At 39.2% G+C, this 12,919-nt stretch overlaps 1 protein-coding gene across 3 annotated transcripts in view; it reads left to right on the forward strand.

Moving 5' to 3' along the window:
• Positions 1 to 12,919, forward strand: part of ebf1a (EBF transcription factor 1a) — a 126,524-nt gene that overhangs the window by 101,376 nt on the left and 12,229 nt on the right. For all 3 annotated transcript variants that reach the window (XM_057349501.1, XM_057349502.1, XM_057349503.1), the window contains exon 11: positions 4,709 to 4,797. In XM_057349501.1, coding sequence (XP_057205484.1) covers positions 4,709 to 4,797 — 89 coding nt within the window. The remainder of the gene's footprint in view (positions 1 to 4,708; positions 4,798 to 12,919) is intronic.

Here is a 12,919-nt window from a genome sequence, read left to right on the forward strand (position 1 = left end):
ACACAGTGCGTTACCCTCTCTCTCTCTCTCTCTCTCTCTCTCTCTCGACTGGTGAGAGGATTGTACAGTATGGGAAAATCAATAGCAATAAAGGAGAGTAAACATGTGCAGATGTCTAGAAGTGTGGCAGAGTATAGTTTAGCTTGAGATCTGGCCCATCCATCTCTATATCAGCACATTAACTCACCGTCCTCTGATGCACATTCTCATTCCTCATTATGCCAGCACATGGGTCCTTTTGAAAGAGACTCACTTTAAATGTTCCCTGTCCAGGCCTTCACAAAGTTCTGCTTCAACATCCACTTCATTATTCACTCTTAAGTGTTTAGTGGTTATTTATTCGAGGCCAGCTCTTCTTCAGCTTTTATTGTGTTCTCACATACAATGTGCAGTTAACATGAAGCAATTTACTTTCTTAATAACTTTCGATTGTTTTTCTGATGTATCATCATTGCATGTTATTCTAATTAAAAAAATATATTTGTTTTCATATTTTTTCATTTGCATGTAATAACTTACACAGCCCAACTTTTTTCTATTTGCATAGCCATAATCAGAAAAAAGGGCACTAATACATTACAATATTTTATTAATAAAATATTATACTTATAATTATATTGTCTAATAACTGTTTACTTTTTATTTTTTATTTGTAATAATAAAACATTATTTGTTGCCAAATATTATAAATAAATAATATATTTATATTATAATATGAAATTATTTTATTTTATTTGCAACATTATTTGTTGCCAAATATTATAAATAAATAATATATTTATTTAATACTATAAATAGTAACCACCACACATATGCCACACTACGAAAATTTTGTTAAATCATTTTTATATTACTTTAAATCATTTTTGTCTTTAAACTTCAGAGATAGAGTTCACATAGTCAGTATTTTTTGAATGTGACACAAAGATGCATCCATCCTTCACGTTGTCTGTCTTTTCGTTCGTTATTATGAATTTCCGCCATCAACTTCCACATCCCCCATTCACGTTCCACGTTCTGTGCTCTGTCCCGGTCCGCACTTCCATATCCCCGTCTCCAAACCACCAACAGGCCTGATTACAGGAAGTCTATTTAGATATGATGTATTGTCAGCCGTGGGGCGGCTTTGAATCATTCTGTCACATTCTGCTGTTTTTGTTGTTCTTTCCTTCGCCGATAGCTGTGGTCTGTTCTCCATCATGCTCCAGGATTTGTTTTAACTGTTTTTTTCTTCTTGCTCTTTAAGTAAACAGTCAGTCAATCACAAAGCAGAACAAGTGACTGTGCATCCATGCGACCGTGGCGGGGCGAGAGAGTTCAGGCTAATGCTAGCTCTCAATCAGAGAGCCACTCAACCATACTGTGTCTCGCTGCATGCAGTTGTATGTTGTAAAATAAGACATACATTTTAAGCTAATCGTTTTGATAAACCAATAGGTCGCACCAATCTTTGGATGTAATTTTGTTAAAACGCATTGAGCTGCAGTCAGAACTGCTCTGGTTTTTTATGGGGGGGTAGAGGTGGTCCAGGCTGGGCACAGCTTGTGTTTAAGGCTCTAGGGGTCTGGTTCTGTCCGGGCCCTTCGCCATCTGAATCCACTCCACTACACTCAGAGGCTGCCCACAGTCTGTCCTCTCAGCTGTGGAGCTGAGGGGAGCTGGGTTAACTCCCTCAGGAAACGTCCAGGCTGCGGCCTACAGGGCAAACAGAAGGGAGGCCGGAAAAGAGAGAAAGAGGCTGTTACATTTCTGCTCGTCCCTGAGCTTTAACAGAACAATTAACTGTGGGCCAAAGGACTCCAGTCCTTGATTGCTATTTTTGCCCCTCCTCAGTTGTGTTCAAGATTTGAGGCTTCGGGCAAAGGAAAGGCAGTCAGTCCATCACGAGAGAAAAGTAGATAGACAGATAAAGTGTGTGTGTCTGTGAGAGAGAGAAAGAGGGAGTAAAGGGCGAGGAATTATTAGAGGCCAAAGAGTCTTTAAGCACGTCACATGATAAACTTTAAAAAATCAAGAAGAAATACTCATTTGAGCATTGGAGTTAACTTCTTAATCTTAAACTTCAGTTTAACGTTTATTATTGTTTACAACATACTGTATATGATGTACACGTAAGCTGAGAATTGTCTCAGTACTGGCATTAGCACTATTACACTGTGTCTACACCGGACACGACTGGCGCGACGCGACACGACAAAAGAAACGCATTAGAACCCATTATAATTTTAAATGTTGTCCACATTGGATGTGGCGCGGCATTCGTGTCGGGTTCACTGAGTGTAAACACACACATCATGAGCTCTCCCATGACCTTAGCAAAAGCACCACTCTTCTGATTGATGGTAACCACGAAACTCAAAAATACAAACAGAATCTCTTCTAAATCTTAAAGACAACTGAACAACAAACACTGTCAAGTCTTACATTTTATTGTAAAGCACATAAAATAGCACTTTTTCACAAAAATGACTCTCCTAATGCTGTCGCATGCAAAGCATGCTGGGAACTCTAAATGCACTGCTCAGTTAGTGAAATTAACTAAAAGAATTCATGTAGTCCCACCACAAAAAAATGAAGTAAGGATCCTTTATACATGTTTAAGTGGGTTGAACATGATCAAATTAAATTGAATTCAATCAATAATTTAATCATTTAGAATTCCAAGATTTTTTTCTATAATTTTAATTTTGGTTAAAAAACAAAAGCTCAATTGTATTAAGTAAAATCTACTCAATTAATTTCATGAAATCTACTACGACACAGAATAATTTTTACAGTGAAATTTTTTTGAGGAAAGAAAAAAACTCGAACTTCCTAGTATTCCTTAATAAACCGTCATGCCCCATTTTGTGTGTGTGTGTGTGTGTGTTCATGTTTGTATATCCCGGTGGGGACCTAAACCTGAATACACACCAACACATGGGGACTCGTGTCACCGTGGGGACCAAAATTGAGGTCCACAAGGGCAAAAAAGCTAATAAATTGTACAGAACAATATTTTTTACAAATCTAAAAATGCAAAAAAGTGTTCTATGATCTTTAGGTTTAGGGATAGGGTTAGGGATAGGGGATAGAATATACAGTTTGTACAGTATAAAAACATTACGCCTATGGACTGTCCCCACGGGGATAGTCAACCAAAGCGTGTGTGTGTGTGTGTGTGTGTGTGTGTGCGTGTGCGTGTGTGCGTGTGTGTGTGTGTGTGCGTGTGCGTGTATGCGTGTGCGCGTATGTGTATTTGAACTCGAGGGAATCTGACTGGTACTAAATCCACTAAAATGATAATCGGACCAGATGAGATGAGAAACATTGTTTTCAGCTAAATTCCTTCATTTTTAAAATGTGGTTTAGTCAAAAGTACTTATTGTGATACTGTATGATGCAAATCAAATTTCTAGTCTTTGCTAACTTACATTGCTCAAACTCTCATTCTCTCTCTCAATGAACCACAGAATGTCCCTGTGTAAATGTGCCCCTGAGGGCTTCGGTTATGCACCACAACAGATAAACACACAAACAAGCTCAGAGGGTTGGTGGTGGAGAAAGAGCCATTGTCTCAGTGTGAGAGTCCCCTCAATCCGGGGAGGTTAGAAAAACATGGGGCCAAGCAGCATGTGGTCCACCCGTGCAGGATGTTTGGCCCTATCACACAGATCGGGTTCCTTTTTCAATATTATTTTATTGCTCTGTGCTCCATGAAGATTCATGAAGCTTTCTGTGGTCCTCCAAGGAGGTGGCGGTCTACAGAAATGAAAACTTTAATTGAATTATTTGCTCATAATGGAGGTCTATAGATTTGTTTTGTAGATTAGCAGTGCTTATAAACAAAACAGAAGAGAGAGTCAAATACAATGTTGCTTGTTATTGGAGTTTGCATAAGGACGGAGCAAATGTAAAAAGCGCTTTGTAGTTGATCGAAGATCGAAGATCTTAAATGGCATTTCATCACTACGATGTTCAGCTTTACATGGCTGTTAAACTCATTTTTGCGTTATAGTTAATTATGTCAGATAGCTCATTACTCATGACCAGTTTGTGATGCTTTCCAAATTTTTGTCTTGCGCATAGAAAAGACAGTCAGGTTCCAAAACACAAACCCATTTTATGTTATTTTATAAGTGAAAGTTCACCCAAAAATGAAAATTCTGTGATCATTTATTCACCCTCTTGTCATTTCAAACCTGTATGACTTTCTTTCTTGTGCAGAACACAAATTTTTCAGGATATTTTGAAGAATATTGGTGACCAAACAATGGCGGTACCCATTCACTTCTATTGTATAGACACAAAACCAATGCAAGTCAATGGCTAGATGTCGTTGTTCGGTTACCAACATTCTTCAAAATATCTTCTTTTGTGTTCTGCAGAAGAAAGAAAGTGATACAGGTTTGAAATGACAAAAGGGTGAGTAAATGATGACCGAATTTTCATTTTTTTAAATGCAGTTTTCATCACTTTAAGTGGTGAGTTGTGATTTCAGACTGCAGAATGCATTCTGGGAATTGTTATTTTAACTGCTTAGAAAACATAATATTTGATACTGCAGTTCGCACTTCTAAATTTGTTTCATATCTAAAAAACATACTAAGGTCTAAATAAAATGAAGCTTGTACACGTATATTTTTATAGGCATGTCTGCCTAATAGTAATTACAGATGGGTGTTGAATTTCTTTGTGGTAACAGGGTTGAATTCTCTTTTTCCTGCAGCACTGAATGAGCCCACTATTGACTACGGTTTCCAGCGGCTACAGAAGGTCATTCCCCGACACCCAGGCGACCCTGAGCGCTTACCAAAGGTCAGTTCATTTACATCACATAACCAATGCGCTTTAATATCTCTATTTCACTTGTATTTTCACAGAGCAATTACCACCACAAACACACTGGATTTTTTTTATTATCCACCGCTGCCTATTAATCCTTAGCTGAAGCATAGTCTTGTTATTTGAAGCATTCATTACTGGCTCCTACAGTCCATTGATTATATACTGTATATTCAGGTTGGCAATCTTAAGCAGTTGGGTTCAGGATGCTCTGTTAAAAAAAGAAAACTCCTAGTTGTGGACCCAGTTGGGTGTTTATTTCTCTTGCCACGCACGGTTCTTAAGGAAAGCCAGGCCAAGTAAATGGATCCTTAGGGACGGATAAATAAACATTACTTTATCTTGTTGTATGTGTCCTATACCCCTGAGTCCTGCTCCTGCAGCACCACTTAATAGTGTAAAAAGAGTAATTATGGCTGGCTGGGGCTTTTCACATTCAGCGCTGACCTTGTGCTGTTTGACGCCCTTTATATCAGAGCTGGGTCGTCAGTATTCATGACCTATGAGTCGACTCCCAATCCATTACACCTTAAACATGTTAAATTAGACTGTGAGGTCAATGGGTGTAGCATCAAAGCCAATCTAGAAGAATCAGGCAGATCTTGAGTTCGTGGTCAAGTGGTTAAAGTGTTTTGTGCTGCATAGGTTTAGATTAAACATTCTTTGATTTAGAAAAGTCACTTCAATCTTTTCTGTATTGGAAACTAAGTCAAAATTAGTATGGTATGTGGAAAATGGCTTTGTTGTACACTGCTGGTTAAAAGTTTGAATGAAACACTTGAATGAAATTAAAGTTTTCATCTGAAGGTATATGCTTAATTGATTTAATTAGTTTTATAGACAAAAATATAATTGTGCAAACATAACCTTTTATCATTATAAACAAATCAAATTTGTTTGAATTAAAAATGACTTTGAAATGGATGACTTTGACAGAATAATGAAAAAAGAGCAGCAGTAAGGGCTCAGAATAGATGGGAACTCCTTTAATATATTTTTAAAAAACATCTTGGGGTAAAATCCCAAGAAGCTGCTTGAGAAAATGCCAAGAGAATTGAAGATGCTAAATTATAAGTTTTATTTTTTCGTTTAGTTGAAACATGATAGTTCCATTTGTGTTATACAGTTTTGATGAGCTTACAATCTTTATAAAATGTGGAAAAATATAAATGAGTACGTGTTCTAAAACTTCCGGTAGTGTATAAATAAGAAACATGTGTTTATTATTTATTAAGAAGGGAAGATATAAATCAAAGTCTGCATTAAGTGAGCATTTAATATAAAACACAAAAAAGAGCTACTTTGATATTTCCAATGCAATTTGGACGAAATATGGTTTTAATAATTTGAAAATGTTTGATGGCTGGTCAACAATATTAAGTCTTGTGATTTCTTTTAATTCACTTACTATTGGCAAGTATGGTAGAAAACGTTTATTTTCTCCATGATTTTGAATCTTGCTTTAGTTTTTATTATATAATGTTGGTTGACTGGAGTTGCCTGCCTGCTCTATTTTTGTGTGTGTCAAACATTCTAAATTCAATTCAATTTATTTCCATACTGCTGTTCACAATACATATTGTTCTGAAGCAGATTTACAAAGAATAGTGCCCTCCCCTACTGAACAAGCAAAAGACGTCATGTACTTTTAATAATCCCATGTGACACCAAAGCATTTGACAGGAAGTGATATCATAGCTGTGCTTCGGTAATGTCAGTGTTAACATTTTGCAGATTTGCATTTCACATACAATTTTTTCTTCTATCTCTCTTTCTCTTGCCTCATTCCCTCACTAGTCCCCCACAATTCCTTTCATGCTAGCGTCCATTCTGCAGCTGGTGGGCAGAGGACAGATCTTCTGTCTCCTGTCAGTGAAGCTAAAGAGGGCAGCAACGTTTGATCTGAGTCCCTAATGAACCACATGGACATTGTTTGAATACCTTTCCTCTGCAGTCCCACAGTCTGAACCCAGTCTTAACACACACGCACACACACTTCTGCCCTCCATCACGAGGAGCTCAGTTGACCCAGTTCCTAAAGGTCCCTGTGAAAATCACCAGTACACACATCTGTTGCTATCTGCTTCTCTGACACTGATGGGGTAGTGTTAGATTACAGGCTTGTTGATGTCACTGATGAAGATATATAAATACCCCCTTACAATGATGTTAGATTGCATGCCTATATGAAATTATGTATTGCTGGGAATTTAAAAAATGAACGTTTTTGTTAATCAGTTAAATGAATCCCAAGGTAGTTGTTTTTTCTGTCTGCCATGTTGAAAACGTCTGGTAAATGTCATTGAAATTGGGGCATCGTGTTGCTCACATATGCTTGTTGTGGCCTTAATCTTGGCTTGATTTGGGCCCATTTTGCTAGTCCTATGATGAATCTGAATACATTAGGTGGGTCACGGCTTAGGTCACTTGTCACATCTTTCTCACCGTTTTTTTTTTCTGCATGAGGGATGCAGAATACACTTGTGGTCTCGCTCCCCGGAGATCATGCCTAACGGACGCCCATATTTTAACCGTTCCCTTCCCTTTTAATGAATAGGGTGGAATGGCCCACCGGTTATGAGCAACCCTGCTCTAATAGAGGTGCTGAATAAAATGGGTACAGGGAAAACTGCCTGGCTGTCTAGCTCTACGAGATGTCTCCAGGGTCAGGCATGGGGGAAGTCCCCGAGGAAGCAGTTAGATGTTGGTTTGGTTATATTAGGAGACAGAAGTACTGTATGTAGGATACGGGGTCCCTGTGCAGCGTGGCCTGCTTCCTATACATGGATATACTGTAGAAGTTTACTGCACTTTACCAATTTTGTTGATATATTTGCATATGTATTTACTGTATATAACACGTGTTAAAAATAAGGCCTACACAAAAGAATTCATATGTGTGCCCAATTACTTAAAGAGACGGTTTACCCAAAAATTTTAATTCTGTCATCATTTACGGACCCTCATGTTCTTCCAAATCTGTATAAATGTCTTTGTTCTGATGAACACGGAGAAAGATATTTGGCAGAATGCTTGTAACCAAACAGTTCTTGGCCACTATTGACTACCATAGTACGAAAAATTACAATGGCAGTCAAAAGTGCCCCAGAGCTGTTTGCTTTCCTGCATTCTTCAAAATATCTTCTTTTGTGTTCAACAGAACAAAGAAATTTATAAAGATTTTTTTCCTAGTCAATGGTGGCCAAGAGCTGTTTGGTTACAAGCATTCTTCCAAACAACTTGAGATGAGTAAATGAAGACAGAATTTTCATTTTTGGCTGAACTGTTCCTTTAAGGTTGATTCAAAGATTGCAGATCACAAATGTTAAACAAAAGCACAAACCAACACAGTCCAGTTTGGGAGGGAGAGAGAGAGAGAGAGAACAAAAGAAACACAGGCAGTAAGGGAGATGGAGAGAGAGTGTGGTGATCCATCATGGTGAAGTCAGCTGTCCGGTGCTGCCTTCTCACAGGTCAGCCGATCGAAGGTACCACAGCCCTCACTTTATTACTGCTCGCCCAACAATAATTGAGTCACCACACGGGGGAAGAGAAGCCATGGCAGCGTTTGAAAGGGAGAAGAGAAAAGAAGGAAGGGTAAATGAGAAATCATTTCTCGTGTACCTCTACGTGTCCGCTTGATTGTCGAGACAAGGCTGATGTTCGAAGATGGATTTTGTCCTGACTTCCTACAAGTAGTTTTAAGCATCTCTCTTCTGTTCCTCCTCCTCCTCTTGTTCTAACACTGGCAGCGAGTTATTAACAGCGTCGGCTGCTGCGCCTGGCCACTCATTTCAGCACTATTGATTTTGCCCTTTATTGAGGCAATAACAGTTTGTTGACGGCACTTCTCTAAACTGCTGGACTCAATCACAGGTGAGGGCCAAGTGTGGAACACGGCAGGTTAACTTGTTTCTCTTGGTCCTTGAACAAGCATGCTACTATGTTTGCCGAGCTGTGTAATTTATTACAGAGCTGTAGTTCGACAAGATGTTTTTCTATGAAATTTTGGAAAACTGACTTATCACATGGAGACGCTTCTAATAACAGCTTTATCGACAAACGCTGGTACTGGTGATAATGAAATTGAACAAACAAAAGTGTTCATGTCATCCTGAGCAGTGAACATGCAGGGGTCTTCCACCTTTTTGAGGTCACAAGCCCCCTTTAATGGATTAAAAGATCAGGAAGCAGGGACGTTACATACATTAAATTAATAGTTTTGCATTTTAGGCCTGGCTTATAATTTTAGGCTTGGCTTTTAATCATCATATTTTTCATTTTGCTTATTTTTATTGTTTTCATTTTAATATACACTTTTAATTTATCATATTTAAATGGAAGTGAGAAAATTAAATATTTAGCTGAAACATCAAATTTACCACTTAATGTTATATTTTTGCTTCATGATACTTTTTTGTTGTTGATCAAACTGTAATATCCAGTCCCCCTGCAGTACAGCCACAGGCCTCTTAGAGGGTCATGGCTCCTTTGCTCTCTCCGTTTCCTCTATCAGCCTTTGTTTCCCACATTTTCCTTGTCACTTCACATCCACCTGATCCCTCTTTGGCTCCTCCACAGGGTCTAGAATTCAATCTGTGCTTCCAGGAAAAACCTTGTGTTCCCGGGTAGCGTAGTGGTCTTATCTTTATCCATAATATGTCATATTCTTAAATATATACAGTATATACTCTACCTGTCTTAAACTATAGTGAAACTTGGCCATTGGTACTTTTTGTTATTTTGATCATTGATAAGGAAGTGATGCGTTCCTCGGGTCTAGAAATTTTGGTGGCTGCGTTCTGTGCTGTTCCTATTCAGATAGACAGGTTATTATTGACTTTCAGACAGTAACCTTTTAGGTCCAGAGAGAATATGAATTATGCAATGAAGCCACATTAGTTAAAGAGCACAGTGACTGATATTTATGATGGGCAGATATTGATGGATGGAAGACATGGGGGGGAAGGGTGATGGGGAGAGAGAGACTAAGGATATTTGATTTTTGTTAGATAAGCATGGTGGATGAGCCAAATTAGCAAAAGTCAAAGAACTGTGCATCAGCTGTGCTCATATACGCATGGAATGGACATGCTGCTCTACTTCACCGCGACCACCCAATACGATCCAGTCAATGGACACTTGTGGTGAGGTGATGTATAAACATTCAGCATGAGAAGCCACATACTACATACTGAAAGCTTTGGCTTGACCTGCTGTAGTCTGTTCATTTCATAAATATGTATTATTGTTAATACTGTATGTATATGTAAACATTGCTAAGCTAGGGTGCAGTGACATATTATTTAAGTAATGAGATTTTGTTTGTTACGTGTATTGCTGATTATAACATAATGTTAATACTGTTCAGTAAGCAGTTCATTATTAATAATAATCAGAAAAAAAACAAATAAGTAAGCAAAGTTGATGGAGCCGCGCGGAATGGTTTCCATAGCAACTTGCATAATATAGACAGGTGGGTATTTAAATCTATCCGGATTCAGAGTGGGAATTATCCATTTGATATAATACCACAAAAACCTGTTTCTGATAAACAAATTCAGAGTGATCTCATGCTTCCCAATGACTAATTCCACCATAGAGATCTGATGTTTACATCAGATTACAACCTGACACATTATTCTGGGAATAGTCCAAATTTTTGTTGTCTCACAGCTGAGAGTATCTTATCTCTTACATCTGCAACAAATGGTGTTTTTGAAATTGAAGATTACATTATCGTCAGGATAAGGAATGCTTCACTATATGATAGCCCCCATTCATCAAAATGGATTGCAGCCCTGATGGGTGTAAACGGCATGACATTACACACCAGTGTGGTCAATGTTTGATCCAAGCATTTACCGTTAATGCAAACAGATAGAGGCATGTGAGTCTGTGTGGTTAGCTTGAACAGATTATACAGTATATACAGCACGCTTGGATTTTGTTTGAATTGTGGGCATTATTGGGAGTGTTTTTTCTTATTGTTAAATTAAGGTCACATTTAAATTTCATAATTATAAGATTTATAAAACCTTTGATAATCTAAACAAAACAGTGAAATGAACATAAACCATTTTGAAATGTATTGTGTAAAAGTAATTCATCACCATGTCCATAACTTTTACCACAATCAACAATTTTTTACTAATACATTTTTTCAAAGAACATACTTGAGATAAAATCTGAAATAGTCTATGTGAGAATATAATTTTTTGGTTTTGTGTCATTTCTAGCTGTAATTGTGACAGACCTCAGTTAAACTAATACAATCAGAACCTCCACAAGACCATGAGGTCAGAGCAGCAGAACAGGAAGTATGACATCATCACCGCGCTCCTTTCCGCATGAGCGACGACAGTGACCCTGCTGGTATTACTGCTCTAATAGAACATTAGGAGATGATAAAATTGCAAATGAACAAGCACAGGAATAGATTTGTCATGTTTTTACAGGCCTGGCTTCCTTGTAAATGAGCAGACGCCATTGCCTTAACATTCCAGATGTGACCTGGGCCTTATTTCATTTTTCAGCAGTCCCCTTCCTAATGAATGTATATCATATTACTAGCCACCATAATTTACACACAGGAACAGATTCAATGTCCGAAGCACATTAATGTGGAGGCCGGGCACTGCTGCTGTGTGGCTATTTGATATTATACATCTTCGAAACATTACGCCTGAGGTTGTTTGGTCGTTCACATTTATATGTGCTTGTGTATGTATTACGGCGAATGTGTATACATACGTCTCAGCTTTCCCGTTGATGGAAAACAAATCTGAAAAACACCTGTCTTAGTTAAAGGGACGCTCATATAGTCCTCATAGCTCACGGCCGTCCTGATTTTAGCCGTATTGCAGACCAAAGTGGTTGGAGAGATGGGGGAGGGACGAATCCGGGTTATGATGCCTCTGACTGATAGACAGCTATACAGACGAGCAGATCCAAGATCAGGTTTCTTTCCTGTTTACCGCTCCTGGCTCTCTGCTCAGCCCTTACTGGAAGCCCTGATATTCGCCCAGGAAATGGGCTGTGCTTCCAGACACAGGGCCACCACACACGGCCGGTACTAATAGCATTTATTTGTTTATCTGGACAAACTTTTGGCCCCTTCCTTATTGGATTTACCCTCTCAACAGATCACCCACCCCCCACCCTCACCCCCCAATATGGTAATGACAGAAGATCGATAGGTAGGGACGAGACCTTCCAACAAAGGAAAGAGAGCGAGCGAGAGCGCGAGAGAAATACAACTAAGAACGAGTATAGAGCTACACTGAATAAATGACACTGTGGCGGTGCGGAGGGGGACACGGCCATGGACTAATGCTTCTCATCCCTTATGTTCCTTCTCCATCCAGTACTGAGAGAGGGTAAAGGAGGAGAGAGCCCGTCGGAGTCACACATCCATACTAAAGAACCACTTTAGGCCTCCCCAGGCTCCCTCGCTTCTCTCAATCACCCAGCCCGAGCCCGGGCTAGCCGAGACGGGCGCCTCCCCCGCAAAGCACCCCTAACGAGGGGTTAACGCAGTGCCAGAGCTCCCATTATTGAGTGAATTTAGCACCTTGGACAGCGCACTAAAAATCTTTATTGCTTTGCTGACCCCCTCGTCATGTTCGTGTCTGTGAGTTGCGTCTGGGGCCACCGGGGTGGGGGGATGGAGAGGCGGGGGTCTGATTGAAAGGCAATATGTCGGCTGGCAGGCAGGCACACATGCTCGGGGGCTTGTTCGCAGAGAGGGTTACACGCGGAGGGTGAGAACAATTTTCTGGTTGTCGCGCTGCGAGCTTATTTCCTCAGCACATTAACTTTTAAAAAGGGTGCCACTGGTGCTTCGGGGTTTAAAAAGAGAGGGGAAGAGAGGGGTTAGAAGAAATAAAATGAATACACAGAGTAAAAACACTGTAAATAAATGTTTAATGCGTAAAGGGATTGTAATAAATAGGTTTTTGTTACGGGTGTGAAAGTCGATTACCTAGAATGAAAATAGTGCTCTCCTGCGGAGAAGTCGTTTGCATGAGCAAACATGCATGTATTTGCTTTAAATGTGTTTGTGTTCATGTATTATGTATTTATAATAATAATA

Source organism: Triplophysa rosa, linkage group LG13 (genome assembly GCF_024868665.1).
Source record: "Triplophysa rosa linkage group LG13, Trosa_1v2, whole genome shotgun sequence".
In the NCBI taxonomy this organism is placed as follows: Eukaryota; Metazoa; Chordata; class Actinopteri; order Cypriniformes; family Nemacheilidae; genus Triplophysa; species Triplophysa rosa.